This window comes from Thermobia domestica, chromosome 14 (assembly GCF_964235325.1).
Source record: "Thermobia domestica chromosome 14, izTheDome1.hap1.1, whole genome shotgun sequence".
NCBI classification, from domain to species: Eukaryota; Metazoa; Arthropoda; class Insecta; order Zygentoma; family Lepismatidae; genus Thermobia; species Thermobia domestica.
Window position 1 is genome coordinate 136,891,281 of NC_137467.1, and position 14,070 is coordinate 136,905,350.

The 14,070-nt window shown below is 36.0% G+C and overlaps 1 protein-coding gene across 2 annotated transcripts in view; it reads right to left on the reverse strand.

Annotated features, from left to right (window-relative positions):
- Positions 1-14,070, reverse strand: part of LOC145670340 (periodic tryptophan protein 2 homolog) — a 118,775-nt gene that overhangs the window by 47,281 nt on the left and 57,424 nt on the right. For both annotated transcript variants that reach the window (XM_081738887.1, XM_081738886.1), the window contains exons 10-11: positions 4,867-5,015; positions 2,686-2,833 (exon numbers count right to left, since the gene is read on the reverse strand). In XM_081738887.1, coding sequence (XP_081595013.1) covers positions 2,686-2,833; positions 4,867-5,015 — 297 coding nt within the window. The remainder of the gene's footprint in view (positions 1-2,685; positions 2,834-4,866; positions 5,016-14,070) is intronic.

Here is a 14,070-nt window from a genome sequence, read left to right on the forward strand (position 1 = left end):
AGTTCTAATTGAATATTAAAAAAAAAAAAAAAAAACATGGCCATTATTTCTTTATTACATTTTTTAAGGGTACGCTGGAAGCGTTGAAATTTTAAAAAAAGCATCATATCCTATGTGTTATACATTCCAACACTACAATGTTGTATATTGGGGTTGTATATGTCTCAGGCGTTTGTTCCATGGCCAAATAATAGTGAAAAAGGAAGGATAACCATTTCTCGAGTCTTAAGATAAATCTTTATTTTTTGAGTGTTTTGCCCAATGAACACCATCTATAACTGACATTATAATTAATTGTATATGTAATGTATTTGCTCATTACATACTGCATGAAACACTGGTCATACATGAATTAGAAACTCCAACCGGAAGTAGGCTCAAATCTTGCCCCTTGTGATACCCCTTGTCGATTTTTTTTCAATTAAGACGTCTTTCACTTGTGTCTGTAAACGGACATGTACATATGTTGTGAGGAATGAGAAGGAGATTTATGCTCATATGCGAATGATGTGCTGTGTAGAGAGCGCAGGTTCAGCTAGTGTTATTTAAAATTGTATGCATGTGGGCGGAAGGTGCTTCATCGAAAGTTCTTCACTTCAACGATTACCTAGTTATGCTCTGGGACAAGTATGTCCCTATAATAAATTAGTGATTAAAAAAAAAAAAAAAAAACATAAGCAGTTTTACCTATAATAAGTTATTTTTTTAATTTGTTTATTTGATTGTCTACACTTTATTTCTCTGCATAGTGTTAGCAACCGTAGGTTAGTGTATCCCAATAGTAGTGTTTCTCATATACGTATATAGCACTTTGGTAAATCCATAAGTAGCTGGTAAAATTATACAAAACCAAAGGTTGATTACAAAAATATTAGGTCGATGCATAAGTTCGTGCGATTTTCTTTTGGGTTAGCAACAAAGCGACGTGAAACGATTGTTTATCGTTATTCCGTTGTTTTACCGCAGTTTGGAGTTTGTGTGTTGTGAAACACAGGTTTTCTTGATTGTGAACGCATTACTGTATATATTTCAGACAAACTAATATGGAATGTCAAGTTAAGAAAAAGGATCATTTCCGTCCGTCCTCATCCTCCGTATTCTCCTTACCTTGCCCCCTCAGATTTCCATCTTTTCCGCTCTCTCTCTAACCACTTTCTGGGGCAAGTGTTTACTAATGAAGTTTCTCTTGACCAATGGCTAACAGATTTCTTCCAGTGAAAAAAAACAAAACAGTTCTACAAGCGAGGCATTGAACTGTTACCTGAACGTTCGCAGGTCATAGATAGTGGAGGTGAATACATCACTGATTGTGAGATAATGTGAGTGGCAGTAAAACGTATGCAATGTATTGTTACACTCGTAGAATATGTTAATGATATGTCTATGTTGTATTTGTATTTGAATTAACAGAACAGCACAATAAAAGTAAAATATAAAATATAAGAACCGCACGAACTTATGCATAGACTCAATATTATAGAACAATTTATATAAACTTATATTCAAGCTCATTTAGATAGTTTATGTTTCTTTAACAACCAACTCATCAAATTGAAACATTTTATATGTTTCAGTACAGATGGAATTTATATAGGGTTATTCTAAAAGCGCGCCGGTTTTGGATCGTCTAGCAAATTTTTGTTACTCGGTTGCCGACATTGTTTTGTATTGTTGCTTTACTCACAAACATTCCGATTATTGCCTTAGTCTGAATTTTTCGCATTTTTTCAGTCTGTGTCTAGCCATGGAGTAGGTTACTATAATGCAACGTGCTAATTGTAAAAACTTTTTATCAGAACGGAGAAAGTTATGCAGCATCTGTCAGGTGACTTTCCGTGGTTCTAAGGCAAAATGAGGCACCGAATGAATTAAAAATTCGCAAACTTATGAAAAATTTCATTGAAACGGATTCAAAAGTGAACATTAAAAGTCTTGGGCGTCGTCGTAGTGGTCGGCGAAATCCAAGTGGAAACTTGTCAGACAGTTAGAGCAAATTTCACGAACAGAGTTATTGCATGCTAGCACAATAGGTCATATGCGCTATTAGTAGAGGAGGTCATATGCCCAATGTCATTCACCTTACCTGAAATCGGACTGTGTGATGAAAATGTTTATGAATTTTGCTAGTGTGTTTTGAAACAATAAAGTTCAAAATTTGATGTAGCAAAATCGGCGCGCTTTAACAAAATATCCCTTTATATATCGAGAAGGGATAGTCTGTAATGATATTTTGACATGGGTGAGAGAAAACGTCGTGGTGGTTATTGTAAAGAGAACATAAAGATACTCCAAATATATAGATGTAGTGCTCTCCTTTGGATACCATTTAGAAATGTACATGAAATAATTCAATGAGAAATATAACTTTATTTCATATTAGGAGATGCTACATTTGGGGGATGTTACGTTTACTTTAAATGAAAAGCTTTCCAGCTATTAACATACACCTCACCACAAAAGTTGAATAATTAGGAACACTAAAAATCTTATCTTACAACCATATCTTAGGAGATGAATTCTGTAGCATGTAAGTCGGTATCTGTATCAAAAGCTAGAAGTAAATAAATTCTACCTATTTATTCCTTTTGTCTCCTCTTTAACCTCGAATTTATTTTTATCTTTCCACCTAATCCTTACAAACTACAACTGTTATACCAACATACTATTGACACGATCATGACATACCTCTAAAAGCCTCCCTATCTTCATAGACCATAAGAAAATTTCAAACACATCCTGGCCGCCTGCAGCTACGAATTCATTGCTAGCATCCAACGCTACACACGCGAACTGGACTGGCCGTGGCGTCGTAAAAGTTCGGAAATTTCGATACCTGAAACCAGAAATGGAAGCTGTTAGCTAATTATACTGTAAGCCGTTTGAAAAGCAACCTTATGAACAACTAAACACTGGTAGGAAATATGGCTACAGAACTTACATTAGAAATTAAAAACATGCAAATGTTTCTTGAGATATAACGTCCCAATTCAAACAAAATTACATCAGACGTGAACCTACAGTTTAGGCGGAATTCGAACTACCGTAATGCTTTCAATGGTCTTCCTCTGGGAATCGAATCCACGACCATTTGTACCAAAGGTTCGCATACTAACAACTAGACCAGCGGGAAGGGCTATTTTGTAAAAACGGTTACATAAGGTTGAAACATCACTTAAAACGGACAATTTTAAAACAAATGAGGTTACAACAAAATGAATTGTATGTCTTTCCTCATTCGCTTTCAAACTACAAAAACTTTTGTATTTTAGTAACTTTCTCTACAAAGCATCATAAGTTTAGAACAACATTAGTATCCAGAGAGTACACATGGAAAATTCAAAAAAAAAAAAAAAAAAAAAAAAATCACAAATGTTTTCTTCACTAATCCGCTGGATTCCGCATGTCTCGCTGAAGTCTCACGTGCATGCCAAGTCACTTATATAGACAGGAGAAAAAGAAATACACCCAGTAGCCTGAAAAACCATATCAGGATAATAAATATGATGCCCCGCTTGAAAGACACAAAACACAGCATCGATAAAGTGGAGGCGATCATAAAATCTTCATAATGGAAAGACAGGTACAAGAGACTTTTTATTCGAACGAAGGAATAAAAATTCAATATGTGCACTCTGGACAGAAGTGGAAACAATCACTGACATTTTCACCGTCGTCACCACAGAAGAAGAAAAAGAACCACAAAGATTTAAGATGTGTACATTGCATTGTAGAAAGTAATTTTTGTTAACTTGTGCACATTCTAACAATTTACTTCATATGGAACTAAGTCTCATACATTATATTTCCACCAAAACCTTTTCTTAACTGATTTTCACACATTTTATCCCCACTAAAACCTTTTCTTAACTAATTCTCATACATTCTATCACCATAAAAACTTTTCTTCACCAATTCTCATCCATTCTATCTCCACGAAAACATTTTCTTGACTAATTCTCATACTGTAATATCTGAACCTAGTAATATTCCTCATCAATCCTACTTCAACACATCGAGTGTGATACTAGGACACACAATAGCTTAAGTTCTTTTTCACAAACTTTTTTTTTTAATTTATTTATTTCAACAATAGTACGTGAGTAGTCCCAGAAGTACCCGACCTGATGTATATACGGCGTTGTTGTTTGAAAAACATTACTATGGCCAAACATACTAACCTTAAAATAGCTTAAGTCTGAAATCTGAAAACGCTACGTTGAAGTATTTGTTTGGCAGCCATCAATAGTGAATGCTCTCAGTGAATTTGTAACCATGGAAAAAATGAGTCATCGTTCTGTGATACAATACCTTCATTTGAAAGGTCTCAGTCCAACCACTATCAGCGGAGAGTTAGATTATATTTTCTACTCTGCGGGAGTCTGCTCCTTCATTCACAACTGTAAAATATTGGATGACAGAGTTTAAATGAGGTGACTGATCAAATATGGTGAAGAAAATCCACAAAATAGTATTGGATAACCGTTGGCGGAAAATGTTCAAGCTCGCAGACATGACAGGAATTTCAAAAAAAGTGCTGTACATCACTTTTTATTGACTAAAAATTTGGACTTGTGAAAGCTGTGTTCGAGATGGCTTCTGCGTTTGCCCACAATGGAACAAAGCAGCATCATGAGGATGTTTTAGTCGAGTGTTTGACAATGTTTCACAGCAATAAAGCTGAGTTTTTGTGTCGATTCCTAACCATGAATGAAACATGGACTAAAAAGCGAGAATTGGTTCCAAAAAGAAGACGAAGACAGACACATAGAACACGCCTCATCTGATCAAATGATGTACTCAAACAATTAAAACTAAGCGAATTGAACAAGTTCTTCAAAATAGGTGTAAAACGCAATTAAAACTTACCTTGTCATATCAAACGCCCTCACAGTTCCATCAAGAGAGGAAGATACAACGAATTTTCTATTATGACTAAACTGCACTCCGGTCACTCCACTTGTATGTTCATGGAAGGTCACGAAGCAAAAGCCAGTACTTGTATTCCAAATTTTTACCTGTGAAAAAGAAGCAAATCATATCGCATAAAGAAAAAAGAAAAAAAAATGGAAAGGAAAATTTAGAGATTGTGAATTTAATTATTACATGCATTTTGATTTCTTGTATGAATATAATGTATTTGCTTTTATATTTACAGTTCTCAACGACAGTATATACATTCCAATATTGTTCAAACCCTGCTCCCGCCAAGTGAACTTTGTGGTGGACAAACACCATGTGTGTGGGTTTTCTCGGGGTTTTCCCGTTTCCTCCCACTTTCTTCATTCCACCATTTCACTCATTTCTCATCATCACCGTCTCCTTTAGCCTATCCGGCATAACCGTGGTACGTTAAACTTAAAAGATTTCATTCCATTTTCATTTTTACATTTCAATATTATACCCACCTGAAAGCTTCACAATTATTTTTCAGTTCACTTTCTTTTCTTGCCTTCCTTTTTCTCCCTTCCCTTATCTGATAAATCGTTAAATATACAGTAAAAATAACCTTACACAAAACATATCAATATACAGTGTGTCTTAAAAGTCTCCTGACATAGAGTAACTCTTATTATCAGAGTTACAGCAAAATGTAAGAGGGGAAACCGTCTCCAAATATGATGTTTTCAATCTAAAGTGTATGATTTTTTTTTAAAATCGGACGAGTCATTTGGGCTGTACACTGTTTATACGCCCGATGTTAAATGAAAATGCAACGTTGGCATTTACCTGGACCCACAACATAAGTGATTGAAGTTACTGTTTGAAATGGGGGCTGGCCATCAACGCGTTAGCGTAAACGACAATAGTTCATTCACTTATATTGTGGGTGTAGGTAAACGGCAACGTTGCATTTTTCATTTTACACTGGACGCATAAAGAGTGTACAGCCCAAACGGCTCGTCTGATTTATAAAATTCATACACTTTAGATTGAAAACATCATATTTGGAGATGGTTTCCCCTTTTACATTTTGCTGTAACTCAGATAAATAACAGAGTTAGCCTATGTCAAAGGACTCTGGACACCCTGTATATTACTGTTGCTGCTTTCTCTTTTTTTTATTTAACTTCTTTCATGTTGTTTCTACCTCTTTCATCCTTTTTATTTTTTTCTCTTTCTTATTTATCTTACTTGTATTTTTTCTCTTGTTTCCTTATACAGGGTGAGTAAAAATTATGATTACCACTCAAATGATAGAAATTTTACCATTTATCACACGTGATAAAGAATTTACATGGTTGTCTCAACCTATTCGCCATCATCTTCAACACAAAAAATCAGCGAATAGCAGTAGCATTTAAAGCTCGTACACACACCTCGCGCGGAATGGATGATATCATACTCCGTATCCGGTCTTTTATCATACCACACACGGTCTTTTATCATACCCTATAACCAGAAATCAAAGGTTGTACGGTCTAGAAATTATGGAGGTCAGCACAGAGGTCTACCACGACCAACAGAAGCTAATGGATGACAAAAGTTCAATATAATACATGTTTGGTATGTGTTAATAATTAAATATTTATATCATTTGAATGGTAACAAAATTTTGACTTACTCTGTACATATTCCATGCCAGTGTGAGTGGAACTACACAATCGACTATTAGAAGGGACTTTAACCTCAATTCTCCTCGTTGCCGGGCTCGTGCTTTACCACTTGAGGTATCAACAACAGTTTCCGTTTTCTGTTTGTTGCTTCTTCTATTCATCTGAGTCCCAGTTAACTAATATCTCGTAATTACTTTGTAAAGGCACACTACTATTCTCAGATTATTTTGATAAAAGATTATTCTGCTTTGAAGTTCAGTTTGAGTTGGACATTAATATTTCGGATAGAGGCATAATTAACGGGATTACGATTAAGATTAGCCTGTCTTCTATTGTTGTTTTGCATCATGGATTGGTTTTCAAAATTTTGAACAATCATGATAAGATGATTGAAGTTAACGCACTGGGCCGAAATTAACATTAAGTCACTTGCTAATGTTAAGTCACTTGCTTTTCACAATTGTAGTATCTAGACTGGGCCGAATAATGTACAATATTTTTAGTATAAAATTAGTTTTGTAAAAACTACATGCACTTATAATCCTTTTCAGTGCACTTTTCACTTGAAAAATAGTTTAATTCACACTACGCCGCAGGACTGTAACATCTGTATCATTCTTCCGCGACCGTGTTGTGCCGTGCTGCTACTGTGCGACTCGTCACAGTCAGATATACATATACAGTGGCCCAAAAGTAGGTATTCTATCAAGTATGACACTTTAACTGATTAAGTTAATGAATTTATTTGCTTTGATTTTTTCCGAGCCTAAGATATAAGTGAAAATAGATTAAGAACAGATAATTGAAAAAACTAAGTTAACCTATGTGCATAAAAATATGCAAGTGATATAAAATTCCACGATTCAATCAGTACGAAACTGTATACCTACTTTGGGCCACCTTGTACATGTAGAAAATAGATAATGGTAATGCGACATGGATTTTAACTACGCTTCCCTGGGGCATTCAAATAAAAAAAAAAAAAAAAAAAAATGAACTGATTTCTTTAAAAAGTTTTACGGTTATGCCGGCTAGACTACAGAAGACAATGATAATAAGAAATGAGTGAAATGGTGGAATGAAGAAAGTGGGAGAAAACGAAAGAAATACGAGAAAACCCACGAACACGGTGTTTGCCCATCCCAAAGCTCACTCGGTGCGACCTAAGATTGAACCAAGGATCCCCTACATCAGAGGTGAACGCTCTACCATTGAGCCACCATGGTCCCCGCATTCAAATCGATCTGATTATATTTTCGGTAACCACCACAAGAAAAAGATGAAAAAAGACTGGGATCTTAAAAAAGAACTTTGAATTGCTAAGTTTCCGTTATATATTATTTCCAAAGTGTGTCTAATAATTTATGGTGGGTAGTTTTATTCTTCCATTAAACTCAACCTCAAAAATTTGAGGTCATATTACATGTGAGGTTCTACTATATTCAGGCTAATATGGTTCCCATAATAAGAGATCGCCCCTGAAACTAAGGGGACATTCGAGGTCATACTATATTCAGGCTAATATGGTTCCTATATTAATAAATAGCTCCTGAGATCAAAGGGACATTCGAGGTCCCTACACTCAGGCTAATATGGTCCCTAATAATCGCTCCTAATAATTAATTAATAGCTAATAATTAGTAAATCGCTAATATCTAGTCCCTAATAATTAATAAATCGCTCCTGAAACCAAGGGGACATTGAAAGTCATATTATATTCAGGCCAATACGGTTCGTATATTAACCTTTTTAAATTTTCCTTGGTTTTCTCTTTTTTTAAAAGGAAACTGGAGCATTTCAGTTAAGTAGCTACAGCTTCAAAAATGTTTTGTCAAAACTCATTGTTCGTAAGTCATTTTCTTCAGAATAAAACCAGCTTTAAGATGGTATGATACCCCGGTCCATATGACGTACGTAAAAATCAAAATTGGGGAAAATCCTGGATAAATTCCTCCAAAAAATCTTTCCGCAAGTTTGAGGCCCCGTACGACGGCTTCCGGTGAATTTTCGAGTGCTAATATCTCGTCAAGAATGTATGACTCTATTCTAAACGTTTATACCAACCACCATTGTTGTAGTGTTTGTAGTTACGAGTTATACTTCCCAATCCTTTTGAATGTGGAAAATTTCATAGCACACGATTTCCACCAAAGAAAAATAATTTTCTCATGCTGGAAAGTCCACTGACAAGATATAAAGAACTAAAAGTTACTTCCTTTGTCACACAAGTCTCTATTCCACCAACAAACACTCTCTAGGAAAATAAAATCATCCTTCACTACCAAATGGCTTCTATCATTTGGTAAAAAAAAAAAAAAAAAAAAAAAAAATTCTCCCGCGAGAAAAATTTACAAAAAGCATAAAACGGGGTCGGGTGGAGGGAAAGAGGCCTAAATTTTTATTCTTTCTAGCTTTGAGCCCGTATTTGTGGACACAAGATACAACCCCCTCTCCTTTTTTTTTTTTTTTTTTTTTGGAAGCCAATTTTGAACAATAACAATGACACGTGCAAACACTTCGATCCTTTTAAACTCGCTTGGCTTTTTAAACGTACGTCATCGCCTGGATGGCGTCGCCACAAGGTGAATTACGATTCATTTTTTTCCTCCGTTACCGCTCTACAAAGTAGACTAGTAAAAAAAAATCTATGAAATGCACAGCCCTTGTGGACCATGAAACGATGATAATACGTCATGACGTCACAGTAACTTCAACGGAGCAAAAAGGGTTCATAAATTCTTCTGAAAGCCAGGGGAGATTCGAGGTCGTGCTATATTCAGACTAATATGGTATATGCTCGTATTGTGTGCAGAGTTTTAAAATTTGGATATACTCGTAAGAAGCAAAAAAATCCTTGACTCAGATATTCACAAATTTGAGAACTGCCTCTACAAAATAATTTCCAAAGATGCGGTTAGACTGACGAGGAAGGTCCATAAACCGTGAGAGTTGAATTTTGATGAAAATTAGTGACAAGATTCACTTCGAGATGCTAAGTAACGTAGTAATGGTCACTCGATGCGCAAATGCTTCGTTGAGCTGCTACACCGACGCCATCTTGAAATCCAATAGGCAATGTCCAAGAATACGCTTTTGGCATAAAAATGAAAAAGCTTTTGGTAGATCTGACTTCAACATTGTAAACCGGGATAGGGCATCTATATGTGGGAGTATTTCCAACGCATGATCGCCATCTTGAAAGGCGCCATATTGAATTGCGGTCAAATATGATAAATGGCAAGGGGGTCATGTGGGGTATCAAACAGCACTGGAATTTACTCCTGAATCCATTTCCGTAACCAATGTTTACATATCTGTTTTCAGTTCAGAGTTAAGAGCTCTCTCATCCACAGGAACCTATTATCACTGTGCAAGTTAAATTTGTGTTATGGAGCACGGTCGTGCGAGCAGTTGCAGGGTTTTAACTAATGCAGTAGTAGTCATTTGATCCACAAGAGTCACTATGCCAATAAGATCTTGAGCCTAGTGAGAGAAATCATTAATTAAATTGAAATGCTTGCACTGAAAAATGGAATAGCAGCACTGTAATAAATTATACCTACTTCAAAGTGCGATGGAATAGACTGGTGGTCGATGAAACACATGTTTAATAGTACTGAAGAGCAGAGAATACCAAAGGGATTGTTCAGATATATATATATATATATATATATATATATATATATATATATATATATATTAGAAAATCCACTATAATCAGTAGGTCCAGGTCTCTGAACTGAATCAAACCAAAAATCTATTTTAGGCAATTTTACATGGTCCATTATATTGTGTTTCCTTCTCCAATCTTGAAACCTTACGCAAAGACCCTCATTGTTGCAGAATATTGCGTTCCTTTCCAATACTCATATTTGACAACCTATAATTTACCATGCATATTACGAAGTTAAAATACTTTAATGCGTTTATTGTCAGTTTGTCTAAATAAAATCGATTTATCGCTGACGAATTGAACAATGAAGGGGATTTAAATTATCAGTTCACAGCCTATTCTTAGAATATACATCTGGGAATTTAGAATTCACCATTTCTTGTGTCTGTTCTGCTATTAGTGATAAGAGAATGCATACACACCTGTTAAGAAGAGATGGCAATAAAGATTGTTACAAGATTCAATATCAAGTTGCAATCCATAAAAAAAGCCTCTTCTTGCTTTTTCCTTCAATATTAAATAATTAAATATCTGCATTTTTCCACCTTTAACGATAAAACACTAGCTTATAATAAGGACAAGACTGGTTTTCATATCAAAACTGTGATAAATAACTAATTGTAACAGGTGTTTCGAGGATTTATTTATTATTTAAGTCACGTACTTGACAACTCAAGAAATTCATTTTGGGATTTGTTTATTCATGTGCTTTAACACTCACAATGATACATATGGCTCTTTTTGTGTTTGAAATACTCTATGGAAATGTGGTGAATTTCCCGAATATTGTACTCCGTACTATTAAAAACTAACAAAGTAGGCTTATTAGTTCTCTTGACTTTAGACTATTCTTTAGGGTATTAAGACATAGCACGCAGAATTTAGAGAGTTTTCCTACAGGCAATAATTGCAATATGGGTGTGCAGTGAGGTGTGTGGTGTCTTTCTCCGAATGACAAACGGTAGTAGTACAGCAATTTTGGTGCGTGCAGGCGTGTGACGTTCGGTACGAATGCATTTGTTGGACCAGTGAAACATTCGTTCCGTGCATAAAATGCGAACTATTAATCCAATAAACGTAGACAACATTTTAAATCAAGCAGTGATGGAAAAATATAGTGTCGTGAGTGAGAATGGGGTAGAAGATAAGACATTTGCAGGTACATTGCTTGCAATGATAGCAAGCAAATATGATGGCAACATTTCTCTAACAGTGAGTGACACATTAGATGTAGGCACTGACACAGAGAGTGAGCGTGAAGATTCGACAAACGAAATGGATTTGGAACAGATAACTAGTCCATAAATTAGTGAAAGTGAGCCTTCTACGAGCGAGTATGAGATGTCATCTCCAAGCCAGACTAAATCTGTACGTGTAATAGAAGCTCAAACAAATTCAGGAGCACGTTCCATTATTGAAAAAGAATGGGAAACTTAACACTGTTGCAGCTGCAGCGAAGAAATTCAAATGCAATACGGCGTTTGTGTATAAGGGTTTGAAATTCTGTAACAAACCTCCTCACTCTCATGTCTTGTCACTACTAAAATACGAAGTACTAAAAACATTGAACATTTATCGCACTAAAGGACTTACGGTACATGATCAAAAGCGTGGATGTTACTGACAGTGAGGAAATTGAACTATTCATTCCGTGCTTCTCGTGGTTTCATTAACAAATTTAAAAAAGAGCACAGGATTCGCTCACGAAGGATTACTCAATTTGTAACAAGAAAGATGTTGAAAATGAAGGTGAATTACTTGATAATGCCCAAAATTTTGTGATTAAAATTAATAAATTAATACATGAGAAACCGTACAACAGTGAATGCATCTTTAATACTGATCAGTCTAGGTTTGAGTACGAAATGACCTCTGGTAGAACTGTGTCAGAAATAGGTGAGAAACATACCACAGCAGTCGTTCAGTCTTTGGCCTCAGTGTCCTACGCATATACCATCCAAATTCACATTTCCCCAGTACGGCTAGGCACACACATATATATGTATATGTTTCCAGGAGCCTAAAGGCGTGTTCGGACCCAAAGTGAAACAACAGTTAGATAGACAGACACCTTTCAACATTGTTATTGATGCGAGCAAATCAGGCAAACTCACTCGCGAACACGTCAAACGGTGGCTAAAAGACGTGTTTATTCCTGATGTGAAAGAGGATTCCCTGCTGTTGCTTGACTCGTGGAGTGGACAGACGAGTGAAGACGTGCGAGAATTGTTACATGAGAAAAACATTCGTGTTGAAGTTATACCCCCAAAGACCACCAAATTTATTCAGCCTCTTGATGTATACTTTTTCGGCAATATAAACTGGTGATTCGGAGACTTGAGGATTATTTTCCACATAAATTCAGTTTCTGGTACACCGAACAAGTTATATGACAGAATTTTCATAATGAGAATGCATTCTGTTGTGTATCATCAATTTTGTGCACCAGTCCTAAAGGACATGCTTTCATATGCATGGCAAAAATGTGGGTACGTCACAAGAGAAATAGTTGGTTCATTTACAAATGCTCTGGAGACTATGTTGCAAGTAGAAAATAGTGTCTGTGGTCATGAAGATTGTGACGAAAGTGCATTTGTTAAGTGTTTTTACTGCTCCATGATGCTGTGTGCTAATCACTTCATTATGGATCTCCATCATCACAACTGAAGAACAGAAGGTCAGTAGGTTAATATCTGCTTATGTGCAGCAGTTTATATTATTTTTCTGATGATTTGCCTATTAATTTTCTAATAACTTCAAGACATAACCTTGTAAAATCATATGTGCCGTTGCACCTAACTTATATTACATCATTTAGGTGCTTATAATTTGTTACAGTGCTGCTATTCCATTTTTCACTACAGGCATTTCAATTTAATTAATGATATCTCTCACTAGGCTCAAGATCTTATTGATATAGTGGCTATTGTAGATCAAGTGACTACTACTGCATTAGTTAAAACCCTGCAACTGCTCGCACGACCGTGCTCCATAACACAAATTTAACTTGCACAGTGATAATAGGTTCCTGTGGATGAGAGAGCTCTTAACTCTGAACTGAGTTGAGTTGATTTTTAGTTTAGCGTCCCTTTCAGCAGCGAGGCTATATGAGACGTGGACCTACTGATTAATGTGGAATCCGAACCACATGAGCTCCCGCCGGGAATCGAACCCGGGTCTCACACGCCAAAGGCGCGTACGCTAACCGCTTAGCCACGAAGGAGCTCAAACTCTGAACTGAAAACAGATATGTAAACATTAGTTACGGAAATGGATTCAGAAGTAAATTCCAGTGCTATTTGATACCCCACATGACCCCCTTGCCATTTATCATATTTGATTGCGATTCAATATGGCGCCTTTCAAGATGGCGATCATGCATTGGAAGTACTTCCACACATAGATGCCCTATCCCGGTTTACAATGTTGAAGTCAGATCTACCAAAAGCTTTTTCATTTTTATGCCAAAAGGGTATTCTTGGACATTGCCTATTGGATTTTAAGATGGCGTCGGTGTAGCAGCTCAACGAAGCATTTGCGCATCGAGTGACCATTACTACGTTACTTAGCATCTCGAAGTGAATCTTGTCACTAATTTTCATCAAAATTCAACTCTCACGGTTTATGGACCTTCCTCGTGAGTATGAAGAAAAACAAACAGAAAAATGATTCTGTCCCTAGTAGCCCGATTGATAGATGGAAGGCCTCACAGAGAAAATCCTAGTTCGAGTCTTCGAAAGTCTGATATTGATTTTTTTTAAAAAATAATTCTACAATATTAAATGCGAACGTGAAATAAAAGCAAGAATAGGAATGGCGAAAGAAGCATTTAGGAGGAAGAAA